Source organism: Macaca mulatta, chromosome 2 (assembly GCF_049350105.2).
Source record: "Macaca mulatta isolate MMU2019108-1 chromosome 2, T2T-MMU8v2.0, whole genome shotgun sequence".
Classification (NCBI taxonomy): Eukaryota; Metazoa; Chordata; class Mammalia; order Primates; family Cercopithecidae; genus Macaca; species Macaca mulatta.
In genome coordinates this window covers 189,227,161-189,246,363 of record NC_133407.1, presented here as the reverse complement: position 1 = coordinate 189,246,363, position 19,203 = coordinate 189,227,161, and the positions used below count along the sequence as shown (strand labels likewise).

General features: G+C 39.9%; 1 protein-coding gene across 5 annotated transcripts in view; it reads left to right on the top strand.

Annotated features, from left to right (window-relative positions):
* Positions 1 to 19,203, top strand: part of NSUN3 (NOP2/Sun RNA methyltransferase 3) — a 71,788-nt gene that overhangs the window by 4,754 nt on the left and 47,831 nt on the right. For 3 of the 5 annotated variants that reach the window (XM_028844709.2, XM_077994057.1, XM_077994058.1), the window contains exons 3-4: positions 7,339 to 7,948; positions 15,456 to 15,799. In XM_028844709.2, the coding sequence (XP_028700542.1) occupies positions 7,812 to 7,948; positions 15,456 to 15,799 (481 nt within the window). In that variant the 5' untranslated portion in view covers positions 7,339 to 7,811. The remainder of the gene's footprint in view (positions 1 to 7,338; positions 7,949 to 15,455; positions 15,800 to 19,203) is intronic. The other 2 variants (XM_077994059.1, XM_015129246.3) reach the window with 1 other exon arrangement.

The following is a 19,203-nucleotide window of genomic DNA, read 5'->3' as shown; positions in this document are numbered from 1 at the left end:
ATGTATGATTACTTGGATAATTAATGGATACTTAATAAATGTGTGATTAATGTAAGAGTTAATTAGAAATCTTGATTAACTTTGGAAATTATACATGTACTTTATAGAAAGCAAAACAAACAATGTATAAGTCTGAACTGTCTGCAACATCTTTTTTTTTTTGGACACTCTCCTCACCCAGAGTTCAGATACAAAGAGGAAAAAAAATACACACACACACACAATCAGATAATATTACCATAATCTGTGAGGGGTGTAGTCCCAGGTGGTGGTTAGGTAAGAGAGAAATGAACTAGTATCTAGATTTCTATATTGTCCTATATGTTGGCTTCACACACGTTTTCAGCCTTAATCTGTGCAAATCTCTGTAAAGAAGTAACCTTTAGACCCTTTAAAGTCAGAGGTTAGAACAATTGATAGGTATCTTGTAGTTATGGCAAATTCAGTCCTGTGACTTAAAAGTCCACGCCTTTTCCTACACCTTCTGTGCTGCTGTGAAGGATCTGGAGTTGCATCCTTCCAAATGTATGCTCAGATCCCGTAGTATGAAGGACTCCTTACGTTCAGGATTTTTAGCCTGTTGATGCTCCACCAGAAACGCAAAAGGATTTCCTATCTGAGGTGCAGTGAATACCAGATCTGGACATAAATTGCCCTTCTATGAGATACAAGGAAGAGCCTTTGCCAGAATACAATAGGAAGCCATCAGCTCCTCATTAGCATCTCTGAAGAATAAAAATAAAATTACTCAGAAACATACTTTGGTGCATTTCCATAAATTGATTTATTTTTCATTTCCAAACAACTTTTAAAATAGTTGAATGAGCACCCTCTAGTGGATAATAATAGCACTAAATCAAGGGATTTCTCTTTTTTAGCTATGGAAATTTAAATAGGTTCTGTAATCTACAGGGTTATGTTAATTGTGTTTAACAATCTCTAGATTAAATGATATTTTTCATCTTCATCACTAGGAAGGAAGGTATTATTATCAAATAATAATTTGATAGTATAATTATCCAATAATATCATTATCCAAACAATACATTATACAGTTTTGCAAGATTTTAACTATCTTTTAATTTTTTAATGCTTTAACTTTGTTAAAATAGTAAGTAGTTCAGAGAGCCTTGAATCAAAACTCAAATTTTCTCAATTTACTCTGGGATTTAGGCCCCAGGCACTTAGCCAAGGAGACAGAGAAAAATAAGTCAAGGTTCCCATATAAACAAGTTAGGGAAATGGATAAGCAGGCAGGGTGACACACAGTGTGATATGTTAGTTTAGCTTTATTAACTGTTTCTCAAACTTCAGTTATTCCTGTGTACCATCTGTCCAGTTTTAATATTTATTTTTTTGGTCAGTTTTAATATTTTTCTTTTGTTTCTTAGGAATTTAAATATAAGTTAATTTTATATCATTATCAGTAAATAGATGTGCCTAGCATATAGTCGACAGACGGTGTATTTTTAGAGAATGAATGAACGTTGACAAGAAGATAATAGACGATGGTTTACACCTGTAATTCCAGCACTTTGGGAGGCCAAGGCAGGAGAATTGCTTGAGGGCGGGAGGATTGCTTGAGGACAGGAGTTCAAGACCAGCATGGGCAATATAGCAAGACCTCATCTCTAGAAAAAATAAAACATCAGCTGGTTTTGGTAATGCGTGCCTGTAGGCCCAACTACTTGGGAGAGTGAGGTAGGAGGATCGCTTGAGTCCAGGAGCTCGAGGCTTCAGTGAGCCATGATCGCACAGCAGTACTGCAGCCTCGGTGACGGAGTGAGACCTCGTCTCTAAAAAAAAAGAAGACAAAACAGACTTAGCATATTGGAGGGAAGAGCAACAATGAGTGAGAAATAGAAAGACTTTCCAAGGGGGTATGTAGGCTCAGGCAAGTGACAGCAGTCAGTTTTCAGATCCTCAACTTTCATGTATTCTCTTTCAGAAAATTACTGTACCCCTCTGTTCGTAAGGCGGTACATATTCTCCTTTCCCAACCTGCCCTTCCCCAATTTTCCTTCACCCTTTTCACAAAAAAAGGCACACTTGCCCCATTCTGGCTTCTATGCTGCATTCCTCCAGGTATTCAAAACCTCCATGTGCCAGAAACTATTGGAGTGTCAGTGTGAGAAAGCAACTGACTAACAGATTCTCTGATAAGTCAGGTGGTTTCCAAGTTTTGCTTTCAACAAAAGTAAAGGAGCCTTGATTGAGATGTCAGCTAACAATTCATTTAAGATATTTTTGATGATAGGTCGCTAAGTGATTTGGGGATATAACTCCAAAAGAATTCAAAGTAAGAAACATTGCTATAACAAAATATGTTTAATTCTCATCCACTTATTTAACTGAAGGTTTTTCTCAGCTCTTATAAAAACACAAAATAGGCTTAAAAATGGTGTTGAATCCTGACTGATTTTATTATAGTAAGAAGTAATATTCATTTATGAATATATGGAAACAAAAGCTTATTTCATTAAGATATCCATTTCTTATCAATTTTTACTTTTATGTTTATAAGTTGTTTTGATGGGTTTTGTACTAATAATATTATTGATCCCTGAATCCAGAAGTTACCAAATTAAACACTTAAATTTGTTTAACACAGGAAAAACAAATTTAGTATATACACATGTGTATATGTGGGGGCTAGAGAAGTATGAGAAGGTGATAAAAAGATTTCAAGCATGAAAATGTATTAAGATGAAGTTATATGAAGTAGAATGTAAATAAAAGAGGAAAACGAGCAGCATAACATTTCCACCTGTTAAAGACGAGCCAGTCTGTGAATTTTTAAATGGGTGATGATGAGTATCAAAATCATTCTGATATTTAGATTATACTGGGCATATATTAAAAGCAGTATAATTTGTATTTTAAAATGTCAATTTTTACAGTATGCTGGAAATTGCATCCTTTAAACATATGGTGAGATTTTAATGTCAACTTAAAATGTGTTTTTTTTCAAAATGATATCAGTGATGCACTAGCAAATTTGCAGGTCACTGACCTTGTGTGTCTCCAGTTCTGCTGGCTGCTGAGGTACTTGCACTTCTTCTCACCTGGAAGACCAGTAAATGGAGCAGCTTCAGACTAACTGTGAATCTTGGGAGAAGGCCTGGAGTGTGGCGCCTGGCCTCTGTTTTCTAGAGTCATCTAACGTACATTCCCTCTACTGACTGCTAAGCAACTTGCCCATCCGTCAAAGCTTTGGATTTGACGGATTTGGGAAGCCACTTCCCTCCAGCCCCAGGGTAGCAACCCACCCAGTGAAGGCACGGGAGGGTGTGTGTGTGTGTTTGTGTGTGTGTTGTGGGGAGGAGAATGGAGGTCAGTGGCAGGTGTGTGCAAGGGGAGCTGAAATAATCATATTAATCCACAGCTTTGCTTTCTCAGGGCTAGGAAGCACCAGCCTGAGCAGCCTTAGCAGTCTCTTCAAGAGTTGGTCTGTTGCAGCTGCTTCTATAGGCAGGATGTGTCTAGCTGGTATCATTGTTAGGGGCAAGAGGGTTTCAGGGAGGTCAAGGCCACTTGCACTAAGTGACGGTTGGGGTAAAATTCTCTTTCCCGCCCCCTTTTGTAGCTCTGTGCTGTAGTACCAGGGTCTCACACTTAGGGAACCACTCCTGTTAGGCTTTAAAGTCAGTCTGATTTTGAATCAGATACTTCTGCCTACTAGCAGTGTGACCTCAGGTAAGTTGCCAAATCTCTAAAAGCCTCAGTTAGCCTCTAAAATAGGAGTAAGAGCTGCCTCTCTCAAGCTTGTCGTGATGGTTCTATGATAGAAGCATGCAAAATGAACATTGTACACATCCAATCAGTAACATTTATTAATAATGATATCGGAGTATGGTGGAGAATGTGAACTGGGTGGTAAGTGGAAAGGCTTGCTTGGAGAGAGAAAACTCCCAGAGTTGAGAACGGATAAGTGAGAGAGGAAAGGTTATTCAGGGAGGTTGGGGGGCGGGGCATGGTTTATGTGGAGACCAGTAAATGTTAAAGAAACTTGTTACAGGAAATCTATATAGTTCGGTAGGGTTGGGTGTAGATCATGAAAGATCAGAAATTTCGCTTGTTCTATTTAGGCCTTATTCTGTCTAGTCATTAAAGAATGAGATAGAATGATTTCTGAAGAGTTCTGCTTCAGTCTGCAATAAGTACACGTCTTTTTTATTATTATTATACTTTAAGTTCTGAGGTACATGTGCAGAATGTGCAGTTTTGTTACATAGGTATACCCATGCCATGGTGGTTTGCTGCAACCATCAACCCGTCACCTACATTAGGTATTTCTCCTAATGCTATCCCTTCCCCAGCCCCCCCACCTCCCGACAGGCCCCAGTGGTGTGTGATGTTCCCCTCCCTGTGTCTGTGTGTTCTCATTGTTCAGTTCCCACTGATGAGTGAGAAGATGTGGTGTTTGGTTTTCTGTTCCTGTGATAGTTTGCTGAGAATGATGGTTTACAGCTTCATCCATGTCCCTACAAAGGACATGAACTCATCCTTTTATATGACTGCATAGCATTTCATGGTATATATGTGCCACATTTTCTTTATCCAGTCTATCACTGATGGACATTTGGGTTGGTTCCAAGTCTTTGCTATTGTGAATAGTGCTGCAATAAACATACATGTGCATGTGTCCTTATAGTAGAAGGATTTATAATCTTTTGGGTATATACCCAGTAATGGGATTGCTGGGTCAAATGGTATTTCTAGTTCTAGATCCTTGAGGAATCGCCACACTGTCTTCCACAATGGTTGAACTAATTTTCGCTCCCACTAACAGTGCAAAAGCGTTCCTGTTTCTCCACATCTGCTACAGCATCTGTTGTTTCCTGACTTTTTAATGATCATGATTCTAACTGGCGTAAGATGGTATCTCACTGTGGTTTTGCTTTGTATTTCTCTAATGACCAGTGATGATGAGCATTTTTTCATATGTTTGTTGGCTGCATAAAAATCTTCTTTTGAGAAGTGTCTCTTCATATCCTTTGCTCACTTTTTGATGAGGTTGTTTGTTTTTTTCTTGTAAATTTGTTTAAGTTCTTTGTAGAGTCTAGATATTAGCCCTTTGTCAGATGAGTAGATTGCAAAAATTTTCTCCCATTTTGTAGGTTGCCTGTTCACTCTGATGATAGTTTCTTTTGCTGTGCAGAAGCTCTTTAGTTTAGTTAGATCCTATTGGTCAATTTTGGCTTTTGTTACCATTGCTTTTGGTGTTTTAGACATGAAGTCTTTGCCCATGCCTGCGTCCTGAATGGTATTACCTAGGTTTTCTTCTAGGATTTTTATGGTTTTAGGTCTTATGTTTAAGCCTTTAATCCATCTTGAGTTGATTTTTATATAAGGTGTAAGGAAGGGGTTCAGTTTCAGTTTTCTGCATATGGCTAGCCAGTTTTCCCAACACCATTTATTAAACAAGGAATCTTTTCCCCATTGCTTGTTTGTGTCAGGTTTGTCAAAGATCAGATGGTTGTAGATGTGTGGTGTTCTTTCTGAGGCCTCTTTTCTGTTCCATTGGTCTATGTATCTGTTTTGGTACCAGTATCATGCTGTTTTGGTTACTGTAGCCTTGTAGAATAGTTTGAAGTGAGGTAGCATGATTCCTCCAGCTTTTTTCTTTTTCCTTAGGATTTTCTTGGCTATGTGGGTTCTTTTCTGGTTCCATATGAAGTTTAAAGTATTTTTTTCCAATTCTGTGAAGAAAGTCAATGGTAGCTTGATGGGGATGGCATTGAATCTATAAATTACTTTGGGCAGTATGGCCATTTTCACGACATTGATTCTTCCTATCCATGAGCATGGAATTATTTTCCATTTGTTTGTGTCCTCTCTTATTTCCTTGAGCAGTGGTTTGTAGTTCTATTTGAAGAGGTCTTTCACATCCTTTGTAAGTTGTATTCCCAGATATTTTATTCTCTTAGTAGCAATTGTGAATGGGAGCTCACTCATATTTGGCTGTCTGTCTGTTATTGGTGTATAGGAAAGCTTGTGATTTTTGCACGTTGATTTTGTATCCTGAGACTTTGCTGAAGTTGCTTATCAGCTTAAGGAGATTTTGGGCTGAGACGATGGGGTTTTCTAAATATACAATCATGTCATCTGTAAACAGGGACAATTTGACTTCCTGTCTTCCTATTTGAATACCCTTTATTTCTTTCTCTTGCCTGATTTCCCTGGCCAGAACTTCCAATACTTTGTTGAATAGGAGTGGTGAGAGAGGGCATTCTTGTCTTATGCTGGTTTTCAGAGGGAATGCTTCCATTTTTTGCCCATTGAGTATGATATTGGCTGTGGGTTTGTCATAAATAGCTCTTATTATTTTGAGATGTGTTTCATCGATACTAGTTTATTGAGAGTTTTTAGCATGAAGGGGTGTTTAACTTTGTCAAAGGCCTTTTCTGCATGTATTGAGATAATCATGTGGTTTTTGCCATTGAGTCTGTTTATGTGATGGATTACATTTATTTTTTTTTTCAAGGATTAATTTTATTTTTAAAACAAATACAAGTATTGATTCACTCTTCTCAACTTGACAGTCTCCCTGTGGTATAGCTGTCGGGTAAAAACATATATCTTTACAACACTGTAGTCCCAAGTTAAAAACAAACAAACAAACACACCATTTCACAGAAGAGAAACAACATGAAAACAGCTCAAGAAATACACTAATGAGCAAAAATGTATGGGGAAAGAGAAACATGTAGTTTTGACTTAACTGAAGAAACCAAGAAGAAACTGGTCTACGTATGTAAATGTGCATCTTGGAAAGGCAGGTGTCAAGATTTTAGGGTAGGAATCTATATGTCTTGTCTCTCCCCTATTTCCTGAATAAAAGTGACCTCTTTCAGTATTTATACTTCATGGCTCAGACACCTACCTCATTTGGCTCTGTGTCTTACTCACTCTAGCCTCTACTTAAATGAGTCTGAAAAATTTGGCGATATAGCATAAGGAGAAAAATAATCACACATAATATTTTCATTTCTGTAGCTAGTTTAGATCAAGGTTTGTTACTAGAAAATTCCTGAAGAAAATTTCAACATTAGGTCTGTGGCCTTGCTGAACCAAGCCCCGCCCCCCATTAATATTTAGAAAACACTCACTGTTTGGGCTAATAGCATTATTGGTGGTACCTATTATATAGAGAGATACCTGAACAAAGTCTGTCTCAAAACCAGCATTAAATCACTCTCAGGTTGAAAAGAAAAAAAAGGGGAGTCTAAAGTTACAAGAAGTAAAGACATACCTAGGACTCTTGCTTTCTGGATCCACATTTCCTTCAGGGTCTTTGTCATTTTAAATATTCTCTGACATTTGCCACACTTGCAGGATATTATCTTCTGATACAGAACAAATCACCCAAGATTCATTGGGATTCCAGGAGAAATCAGATATCTTGGCAGTGTGACCACCATGAATAAACAACAACGCTGGTGGCCCATCTTCTGCATCATCTGGGGATTGTTCCTCTCCAATTTTACTTAAATCCCAGACATTCATTCTGTGATCAGTACCACTAGAAGCCAAAATAGCCTCATTGTGAGGTGACCACTGAACCTGGAATATTTCATCCTTACGTGACTCAAAGAAATGTGACATAAGTTTCAGATTTTTCAGATCCCACAAGGCAACAGTCTTATCAGCTGATCCTGTGGCAAGAATGAACTCAGTATAAGGATTGAAAGGCAGTTCACTTCAGCAGTGTGAGCGTCAGCTGAGTGTCTTGGTTTGGAAGTATTGTTTGAACGAGTATCCCAAATCATAAGTTTCTGATCATCAGCAACTGACACAAACAGAGACTCATGGAGCAGATGCCAGGAAACATCTTCTACTACTGCTGTATGCCCTGTAAAGATGGTCTTCACATCCACCACTTTTCCCTCCTTTGGAACAGCACTGATGTCCCACAGGCAGATGGTGTGATCATCAGAAGCACCAAGTAAGTGCCCACTGAGATTTGGGTTCCAAGAAAGCCCATAGCCTTCCTTCTGATGTCCACGGAGACGCAAGTCTGGGTTGCACTCTCCAGAAAGATCTGGTTTAGAAGGATGTTTTGTATAGTCGAAGACAAAAACATCACTGGAAAGAGTCTTTGTTGTGATGATACAAGGATTCTGGGGCACATAATGGGCCCTGTTTACTTCTCCTTCATGGTTGATCTTGATTTCTATTTCAATTTTTCCACTAACTGAATGAAAACCTCCAAATTCTCTTTTCTCACTGTCATAGTATGATGCATCACACTGAGCATCATCATTAGGGAGTTGCACACTGACTATAACAAGATGGTTTTGTACATCCGATGTGAGCGTCCCCAGGACAAGTTGATGAATGCTGAAATCTTTCCCTTCTGGTCTGGTTACACCTGGAAGCCACTGGGCAGTTAGGCTGGGCCACTCCAAAGCCTGCGTCATCACCAAATCATAAAGAAAAGGGGTGTTCTTTTTCCATATTTTGTACTCCTTGTGGATCACTCGTTCTTCCATTGCATCGTCGAAGGCTGCTTCCTTGTCTGCCATGGAGAGCAAGTGAGCCAGGGGAATCCTGGAGTCGAGCATTGTGGGAGGGGCACGGAGGCTGCAGGCTGGATTGATTTGCGTATGTTGAACCAGTCTTGCATTCCAGGTATGAAGCCGACTTCGTGGTGGATAAGCTTTTTGATGTGCTGCTGGATTTGGTTTACCAGTATTTTATTGAGGATTTTCACATTGATGTTCATCAGGGATATTGGCCTGAAATTTTATTTTTTTGTTGCGTCTCTGCCAGGTTTTGGTATCAAGATGATACTCATAAAATGAGTGAGGGAAGATTCCCTCTTTTTCTATTGTTTGGAATAATTTCAGAAGGAATGGTACTAGCTCCTCTTTGTACATCTGGTAGAATTTGGCTGTGAATTCGTCTGGTCTTGGACATTTTTTGGTTGGTAGGCTATTAATTACTGCCTCAATTTCAGAACTTGTTATTGGTCTATTCAGGGATTCGACTTCTTCCTGGTTTTGACTTGGGAGGGTGTATGTCTCCAGGAATTTATCCATTTCTTCTAGATTTTCTATTTTATTTGTATAGAGGTGTTTATAGTATTCTCTGATGGTAGTTTGTATTTCTGTGGGATCAGTGGTGATATCCCCTATATCATTTTTTATTACATCTATTTAATTCTTCTCTCTTTTCTTCTTTATTAGTCTGGCTAGCAGTCTATTTTGTTGATCTTTTCAAAAACCAGCTCCTGGATTCACTGATTTTTTTGAAGAGATTTTCCGGTCTCTATCACCTTAAGCTCTGCTCTGATCTTAGTTATTTCTTGCCTTCTGCTAGGTTTTGAATTTGTTTGCTCTTGCTTCTCTGGTTCTTTTAATTTTGATGTTAGGTTGTCAATTTTAGATCTTTCCTGCTTTCTCTTGTGGGCATTTAGTGCTATAAATTTCCCTCTACACACTGCTTTAAATGTGTCCCAGAGATTCTGGTACATTGTGTCTTTGTTCTCATTGGTTTCAAGGAACATCTTTATTTCTGCCTTCATTTCGTTATTTACCCAGTAGTCATTCAGGAGCGGGTTGTTCAGTTTCCATGTAGTTGAACGGTTTTGAATGAGTTTCTTAATCCTGAGTTCTAATTTGATTGCACTGTGTTCTGAGAGACTGTTTGTTATGATTTCCATTCTTTTGCATTTGCTGAGGAGTGTTTTACTTCCTACTATGTGGTCAATTTTAGAATAAGTGTGATGAGGTGCTGAGAAGAATCTATATTCTGTTGATTTAGGGTAGAGAGTTCTGTAGATGTCTATTAGTTCGGCTTGGTCCAGAACTGAGTTCAAGTCCTGAATATCCTTGTTAATTTTCTGTCTCACTGATCTGTCTAATATTGACAGCGGGGTGTTAAAGTCTCCCACTATTATTGTGTGGGAATCTAAGTCTCTTTGTAGGTCTCTAAGAACTTGCTTTGTGAATCTGGGTGTGCCTGTGTTGGGTGTGTATATATTTAGGATAGTTAGCTCTTCTTGTTGCATTGATCCCTTTACCGTTATGTAATGGCCTTCTTTGTCTCTTTTGATCTTTGTTGGTTTAAAGTCTGTTTTATTAGAAATTTGGATTGGAACTCCTGCTTATTTTTGTTTTCCATTTGCTGGGTAAATATTCCTCCATCCCTTTATTTTGAGCCTATGTGTGTCTTTGCACATGAGATGGGTCTCCTGAATATAGCACACTGATGGGTCTTGACTCTTTATCCAGTTTGCCAGTCTGTGTCTTTTAATTGGTGCATTTAACCTATTTACATTTAAGGTTGACACATTGTTATGTGTCAGTTTGATCCTGTCACTATGATGCAAGCTGGTTATTTTGTCCGTTAATTCATGCAGTTTCTTCATAGTGTTGATGGTCTTTACAATTTGGTATGTTTTTCCAGTGGCTGATACTGGTTGTTTCTTTCCATGTTTAGTGCTTCTTTCAGGAGCTCTTGTAAGGCAGGCCTGGTGGTAACAAAATCTCTCAGCATTTACTTGCCTGTAATGGATTTTATTTCTCCTTTGCTTGTGAAGCTTAGTTTGGCTGGATATGAAATTCTAGGTTGAAAATTCTTTAAGAATGTTGAACATTGGCCCCCATTCTCCTCTGGCTTGTAGAGTTTCTCCCGAGAGATGCTCTTAGCCTGATGGGCTACCCTTTGTGGGTAACCTGACCTTTCTCTCTGGCTGCCCTTAGCATTTTTTCCTTCATTTCAGTCTGATGATTATGTGTCTTGGGGTTGCTCTTCTCAAGAAGTATCTTTGTGGTGGTCTCTGTATTTCCTGAATTTGAATATTGGCCTGCCTTGCTAGGTTGGGGAAGTTCTCCTGGATAATATCCTGAAGGATGTTTTCCAACTTGGTTCCATTCTCCCCGTCACTTGCAGGTATACCAATCAAATGTAGATTTGGTCTTTTCACATAGTCCCATATTTCTTGGAGGCTCTGTTCCTTCCTTTTTATTCTTTTTTCTCTAAACTTGTCTCCTCGCTTTATTTCATTAAGTTGATCTTCAGTCTCTTACATCTTTTCTCCTGCTTGGTCGATTCAGCTATTGACACTTGCGTATGCTTCACGAAGTTGTTGTGCTGTGTTTTTCAGCTCCATCAGGTCATTTATGTTCTTCTCTAAACTTGTTATTCTACTTAGCAATTCGTCTAACCTTTTTTCGAGGTTCTTAGCTTCCTTGCATTGGGTTAGAATATGCTCCTTTAGGTCAGAGGAGTTTGTTATTACCCACCTTCTGAAGCCTACTTCTGTCAGTTCGTCAAACTCATTCTCCAGTTTTGTTCCCTGCCTATGAGGAGTTGTGATCCTTTGGAGGAGAAGAGGCGTTCTGGTTTTTGGAATTTTCAGCCTTTTTGCACTGGTTTCTCCCCATCTTTGTGGATTTATCTACCTTTGGTCTTTGATGTTGGTGACTTTCGGCCGGGGTCTTTGAGTGAACGTGCTATTCCTTTCTGTTTGTTCGTTTTCCTTCTAACAGTCGGGCCCCTCTGCTGCAGGTCTGCTGGAGTTTGCTGGAGGTCCACTCCAGACCCTGTTTGCCTGGGTATCCCAGTGGAGGCTGCAGAACAGCAAAGATTGTTGCCTGTTCTGTCCTCTGAACGTTTTGTCCCAGAGGGGCACCTGCCAGATGCCAGCCAGAGCTCTCCTGTATGAGGTGTCTGTCAGCCCCTACTGGGAGGTGTCTCCCAGTCGGGATACACGGGGGTCAGGGAACCCACTGAGGAGGCCGTCTGACCCTTAGCAGAGCTTGAACGTTGTGCTGGGACATCCGCTGCAGTCTTCAGAGCCATCAGGCAGTGTTTAAGTCGCTGAAGCTGCGCCCGCAGCTGCCCCTCCCAGCAGGTGCTCTGTCCCAGGGAGAGGGGATTTTATCTATCAGTCCCTTACTGAGGTTGCTGCCTTCTTTTCAGAGATGCCCTGCCCAGAAAGCAACAATCTGCCAGTCTGGCCACAGCAGCCTTGGTGAGCTGCAGTGGGCTCTGCCCAGTTTGAACTTCCTAGTGGCTTTGATTACACTGTGAGGGTAAAACCTCCTACTCAAGCCTTAGTAATGGCAGACGCTCCTCCCTTTACCACGCTCCAGCATCCCAGGTTGATCTCAGACTGCTGCTGTGCTGGCAGTGAGAATTTCGAGCCGGTGGATCTGAGTTTGCTGGGCTTCATGAGGGCGGGACCCACCGAGCCAGACCCCTTGGCTCCCTGGCTTCAGCACCCCTTTCCGGGGGAGTGGATGGTTCTGTCTCGCTGACGTTCCACATGCCACTGGGGTATGGAAGAGAAAACTCCTGCAGGTAGTTCGGTGTCTGCCCAAACATCCGCCCAATTTTGTGCTGGAAACCCAGGGCCCTGGTGGGGTAGGCACTGAAGGGAATCTCCTGGCCTGCAGGTTGCAGAGACCATGGGAAAAGCATGGTATCTGGACCAGAGTGCATGGTTCCTCAGGCTTAGTCCCTCATGGCTTCCCTTGGGTAGGGGAGAAAATTCCCCAACCCCTTTCCCTTCCCTAGTGAGGCGATGCTCCACCCTGCTTCAGCTCACCCTTTGTGTGGGCTGCACCCACTGTCCAACCAGTCCCAGTGAGATGAACCAGGTGCCTCAGTTGGAAATGCAGAAATCACTCGCCTTCCGCGTTGATCTTGCTGGGAGCTGCAGACCGGAGCTGTTCCTAATGGGCCATCTTGTCAGCAATCCTCAGTACATGTCTTTAAATCTGATTGGGGCTCTCTCCCCCTTAAGTTTTTTAATGGCTTCTCATCACTTAGAAAATAAAATTCTAAAACCGTATCACATTATACTTGGTAATCTTCTGCCATGATCCATACCAGACTACTGTTTTTTAAAAAGCTCTGTTCTTTCTCATACCTGTGTGCTTGTACATGTGGTGTTAGCTTTGTCCTCAAACTTGCTTTCTCATTTCTTCCTACAGATAATTTCTTCTCATCCTTCAAAATTTAACATATTGGATAATATACAAAAGCTAATGTTCCTAAATTAATAATCCTCTTAAACAATAAGCTTAAAAGGAAATATGCAGGATTAATAACCTTTCTAAGAGATAGGAAAGAAAATGTGAATAAACGGAGAAACATGTGATCAGGATTGGAAAAATGGACTGCAATACAGATGTGAAATATCTCCAAGTTTAAAGCGTTTAATATAATCCTAGGCAAGGTTACTATATCTCTACCTGTCTACATACACAAATATTTTATAAATTATTTTTAACTGAACTTTTATTCCAAAGTTCATCTGAAAGAATAGACATTCAAGATAGCTTCGAAAATTCTGAAGAAAAAAAGAATGAATAAAGATTTGTCTTGTCTGATGTTAACTAATTGGAAGTGTTCTACTCCTTTTTCGCTAAGGGGTAGGCACACGATGCAAGTCAAGCCACTCCTGTCTGTGTCATTGTGTTCCTGATCATTTTTTTGTTACACGTGAGTCAACACTGGATAGATTTTTCAGCCTGTTTGCAGGGTAAGATTAGGATGAACTGCCATAGGACTTACAATAGTGGCATTTGCAGATTTCCCTTTGGGGTCAGTCTTAAAGCGGTCTCCCCCAAAGTGTGGTCCTGGGGATCAGCAGCATCAGCATCACCTGAAAACTTGCTAGAGATACAAATTTCAGGCTCTCTTTCAGACCTCCTGAATCAGAAACTCTGGCTGGGTCCCTGCAGTCTGTTTTAGAGACCCTTGATGCACACTGAAGTTTGCGAACCTCTTTCTTAAGGAAAGAGGTTGTCATCCTCCAAAATAGCTGAAACAGATTTGCCAGGCTCCCGTGACACACCATCCATAGTAAGAGGCAGTGAAAGGAGAAAGCAGTTTCACATATTAGCCCTAAATTGAAATTCACGTGGCACGCTTCCAGTCGCAGGTGTTACATTTCAATCCAGCCATTCCTCACATAGGCAGCTCCAGGGTGTAAAGCAGCTGGAATTTATTTAATTGACCATAGTTAATGAGGCTCCCAAATAACTCAGCTAGAAAGGTCAGCTAGTAAATAAATTAAATATTTCCTGCTGGATCATCTGTCAGTTGATATGAGTTTGTGATTGTCAAGAGATGGAACTCTTGGACCGAATACAAATTTAGCAAGGTAAAGCTGCTGGGGGAAAGCCTGCACCATCAATCCATAAGTGGTTTTTAAATCATCCTTGGTTTTTTATCATCTGAGCCACTCATCGCCTCATTAACTCTATTAGTATAGAGTTCACTGTAGTTAGTTTCCCATACCTTTTATCTTCATCAGAGGAAAACACTCATTCCCTCTAATACCCTGTTATGGTAGTACTTTTCCCTCTAATATTAATAGTCTCTAAGAAATTGAATATTGTCACTAAGAAAAACACTTCCTTGTGCAGAGTGATGGACAAAGATTCATTTGGACAGATTTAGAGGTATTTAAAGGCAGGCCGCCTTTTTGTTTTTTGTTTTTTAAGATGTTCTACAGGGAGGGGCTAAGCTGAGTGTAAGCTGAGGCATACCTCTCTGGTGCAGAATTTAAACCTCAAAAAACTCAGTAATCATAATGTTACCGGTAGAGGGTCTTGACTGCAAGTTGTCCAGGTTCTTGGAGTTTTGAACAAAGAATCGGACAAAACACACAGCCAAGCAAGGAAAGAATGCTGCAACAAAGAGATGTATTGAAAGTGAAAGTACACTCCGCAGTGTGAGGATGGCCACAGCAGTGCCACAAGGGCCACAGATACAGAATATTCTTGGGTCTGAATACCCACTAGAGGTTTTCCATTGGCCACGTGGTGCTCACCTTATGAAAATGATGTAGTGGCCCGCAATCCGTCTGATTGGTTGCGGAAAGCAGCCAAACAGAGGCTGCAGTGAGATTACAAAGGTTACACTCCTGTGCAAATATCTGATTGGTTGTGGACAGCAACCAGTCAGAGACTGAAGTGAAGTTACCAAGTTGTACTTCTATTCAAGCATGTGATTGGTTGCAAAAAGCAACAAATTAGAGGTACTTTCAATTTCCCATTTGCCATGCAGAAAATGTGAGGGTTTGCAAAGGGAGTAGCCCCTGGTTCTTTTGTTACTTAGGCATGGAAAGTTAGGGTTTTCCTTTCAATTTAGTTCTAGGAATTCAGTGTGAAATGACTTTAGGTTCCCTGTCTCCAGACTCTATTATCTTGCCTCAATAATATAATATTTCAATGATCACAATTAGTTTTTGAAAAGCCACAATGAACAAAATACCAATTTCTAAAATAAAGACAGGATCATAACAGTGCTGGATTCCGTCGTATCAGATCCTCATGAGGCAGAAGGAAGAGTCAGGAATACTGATCCTGTCTCTTAAAATCACAGGTAAGTGAAGTATAAAACTAGGACCATATTCACCTGATTCATAATATAAAATTGTATTGGTGTGTATAATATTAATATTCTCTTATTTTCTCTTTTTCTATTTCTAGGAAGATACTGACATCTCCATCATGCTGGCAATATGCTGTCCTGCTTAACCGATTCAATTATCCTTTTGAACTGGAAAAGGATTTACATTTGAAGGGTTATCACACACTCTTTCAGGGATCTTTACCCAACTATCCTAAATCAATGAAGTGCTACCTTAGCAGAACTCCGGGCCGAATCCCTTCAGAAAGACACCAAATTGGAAACCTGAAAAAATATTATCTCCTAAATGCTGCTTCCCTTCTCCCAGTATTGGCTCTGGAATTAAGGGATGGGGAGAAGGTTCTGGATCTGTGTGCTGCTCCTGGAGGCAAATCAATAGCTCTGCTGCAGTGTGCTTGTCCAGGTAGTGTGCTTTTCGTTCAGTATTTGACAACTTTTTAATATCCGTATGTTACAGAGAATTTTGAAAGTATATGTGGGGGGAAACATAAGATTGAGTTTGCAAACTGGGGAAGCTTGAAAACTAGGACAATATGGAGAATAATGGGAATTTTTGCAGAGGAAGTCAGTATAAATAACATTTTTTTCAGCAACTTAATTCTAGCAGGTGATTGGAAATAAAACTTCAACATTTTGCAAATACAGATCTGTCAGATGATATGAATGCTCATAAGCCGGATAGGTTTTTTTTTGTTATTTACCTTTATACTTCAGAGTCTTATATAGATATCCTTGTCATACTTCTCTGCAACAGAAACATGTACATTTAAAATAATTTTTTGATGTCAGTAGAATATAAGGTTCCAAGGCAATTCTTTCTGGTAGAAATGTAACGTGAAGTACATATATACCCTTAAATATTTAAGTCCTTACATTTAAAGGGTAGAAAGAAACAGGTGAGATTAATTTGAATAATACATTGAACCTGATACATTCAAAATATTATTTCAATATGTAATCAAAATAGAAATTATGAGATATTTTACATTCTCATTTTTTTACAGGTCTTTAAAATTGGTTACTTTACAGTTACATCACATTTCAGTTGAGACTAGCCACATTTCAAGAGTTCATAGTCACATGTGAGAAGAGAGTATAGTATTGGACAATCCAAAAAGTCCTTTCAGGTCACTTTTTCATTACCATTATTATCAGAACCAAAGTGATACACAGTTTTATAAATGTTTGTTAAAAGTAACTAGTCAACATTTACTATAAATTTTTTTCTTAATGATTTTTCTTTTAAAACTAATTCTTTTTTGGCTGGGCACGGTGGCTCACGCCTGTAATCCCAGCACTTTGCGAGGCCGAGATGGGTGGATCACGAGGTCAGTAGTTCAAGACCAGCCTGGCCAAGACGGTGAAACCCCATCTCTACTAAAAAATACAAAAAAATTAGCCAAGCATGGTGTTGGGCACCTGTAATCCCAGAATCCCAGCCACTCAGGAGGCTGAGGCAGAGAATTGCTTGAACCAGGGAGGTGGAGGTTGTAGTGAGCTGAGATCACGCCACTGCACTCCAGCCTGGGCGACAGAGCAAGAGACTCTGTCTCAAAAAAGCAAAACAAACAAACAAACAAAACTATTTTTCTTTTAAAACTAATACATGTTTCCCTGAATAAATATTACTTACTACTAGATGAGGCAGAGTTGAGCATCAATTCTGTCCGGTTTTTGTGTGATGATTCTGTCTTTATAGATGCCAGTGCTGTTCATACAGATAAGAAGATGAACTGGTCGTGGTGGCTCATGCCTGTAATCCCAGCACTTTGGGAAGCCAAGGCAGGCGATCACTTGAGCTCAGGAGTGCTAGACCAGCCTGGGCAACATGGGAAAACCCTGTCTCTACAAAAAAATTCAAAAAGTTAGCTGGGCATGGTGGTGCATGTCTGTAGTCCCAGCTACTCAGGAGGCTGAGGTAGGAGGATTGCTTGAGCCTGGGACGTGGAGATTACAGTGAGCTGAGATTGCACCACTCCATCAGCCTGGGAAACAGTGAGATCCTGTCCCAAAGAGAATTGTGTTACAGTTGTTTTACTGATTCTTCAGACTCCTGATTTATAGCCCCAGATCACATACAGATCTTTCATCAAGCATTATTTTAATTATCTATTAGGTAAGCACCATTTAAGTCCATTTTTGATTTTGTTGAAAGCAAACGATGTGAAACCATCTCAATTACAAAAGGCAGGGTTGGCCTTTTTTTTTTTTTTTTTTTTTTTTTTTTTTGAGATGGAATCTCGCTTTGTCTCCCAGGCTGGAGTGCAGTAGTGCGTTATCAGCTCTCTGTGACCTCTGCCTCCCAGGTTCGAGCGATTCTCCTGCCTCACCCTCCTGAGTAGCTAGGATTACAGGCATGTGCCACCATGCCTGGCTAATTTTTATATTTTTAATAGAGATGGGGTTTCACCATGTTGGCCAAGCTGGTCTCAAACTCCTGACCTCAAGTGATCTGCCCACCTCGGCCTCCCCAAGTGCTGGGATTACAGGCGTGAGCCACTGTGCCTGGCCGACTTCACTTTCTCAGCCAAGACACTGAGGTGTTGAACTGCCCTTGTTTGATGTTCTGGAGATTTCTACACCCTGGCACATTGTGCCATAATAGGATTCTAGATGTGTGGGAGGCTTGCTTGTCACTTGTGAAGTTAGTGAAGGGCCGTGTGAAAGGAGATGCCCCACTGGAGGTGTTCTCCTTTAGGAAGTTGATAATCTGAAAATGGCTTCTTTTGAAACTGTCCAAGCCTTTCTGTCCCTTAGAACAGGGTATGTATCCCCAAGGCCTGTATGTTCCAGTTTGAAGACGGCTTTTATACTTTTATATGAGAGCATTCCCTGTTGAAATAGATTTAAAATTCTTTTATGAGAAATGTGAATCCAGTTGTACTAGGCCTTGGTACAAATATATCAGTTAACTGTATATTTAGAAGGAAATATGCCCAATGTTTTAGAGTTCTGGTTAAAACTCAGCTATTGAAGCTTGCTGTATTTTAGAATAAGAAATCACAACAAAAATATTACTTTACAAGTTTACCTCATTATTTTTATAATTTAGGCTGAAGTTTTGTGGAGTTGTATGTTATAAGGAGCACTTATTTTTTCTTCTAAGTATAAGTTAAAAGGCTTATACTAATTAATTCTGGATATAGAATTTTAGTATTATAAAGGATGGAAGGAAAACGTCAAATGTAGTTACCATTTTGAAGAGAGGACATTTTAATCCTAAATTATCCTCATTAGTAGGCTATAAATATTTTACACATTTTTGGTAGCAAAGTTGATTTGATTAGGAATCCAAAGGCAAACTGATATATTCTAGGAGTTTGAAGTTGAGAAGAATCTTCCTGTTCTTATATGAAGGGCAATGAACTACAGGCAGTGTTCCAAGTAAAGTAGCTTTTCATCTAAGTAGGACTAATGATAATGATTTACTAAGAAGTACAGATGTCTTCATGCTGATGCTTAAAGCCCAAATTAGGTTAGCTACAGTGCTTGAATTTGGAATGTAGAAGCAATGCTAATCAAAGCTTTTATAAGCAAAATGTAAAATGATGGCTGCACTAAATGTGCATTTGTACACCAAATTTCTTTAGATCAGTACTGGCCTTTATTCTGGGCCAAGAGGCTCATGGCTTTGAATGATTACAAAGCTTATGTTTCAGGATGATTTAAAAAAAAGAGTCTACTTTCTGTTGGTCCAGCGCTCTCACCTGTTAACACATTGATGGACTGACCATGGTTTTTGTCAGCATAGCCTTTTTAATGTCCTGGTCTTGGCAGGAAAAGAGCAAACAATATGGATTCTCAATG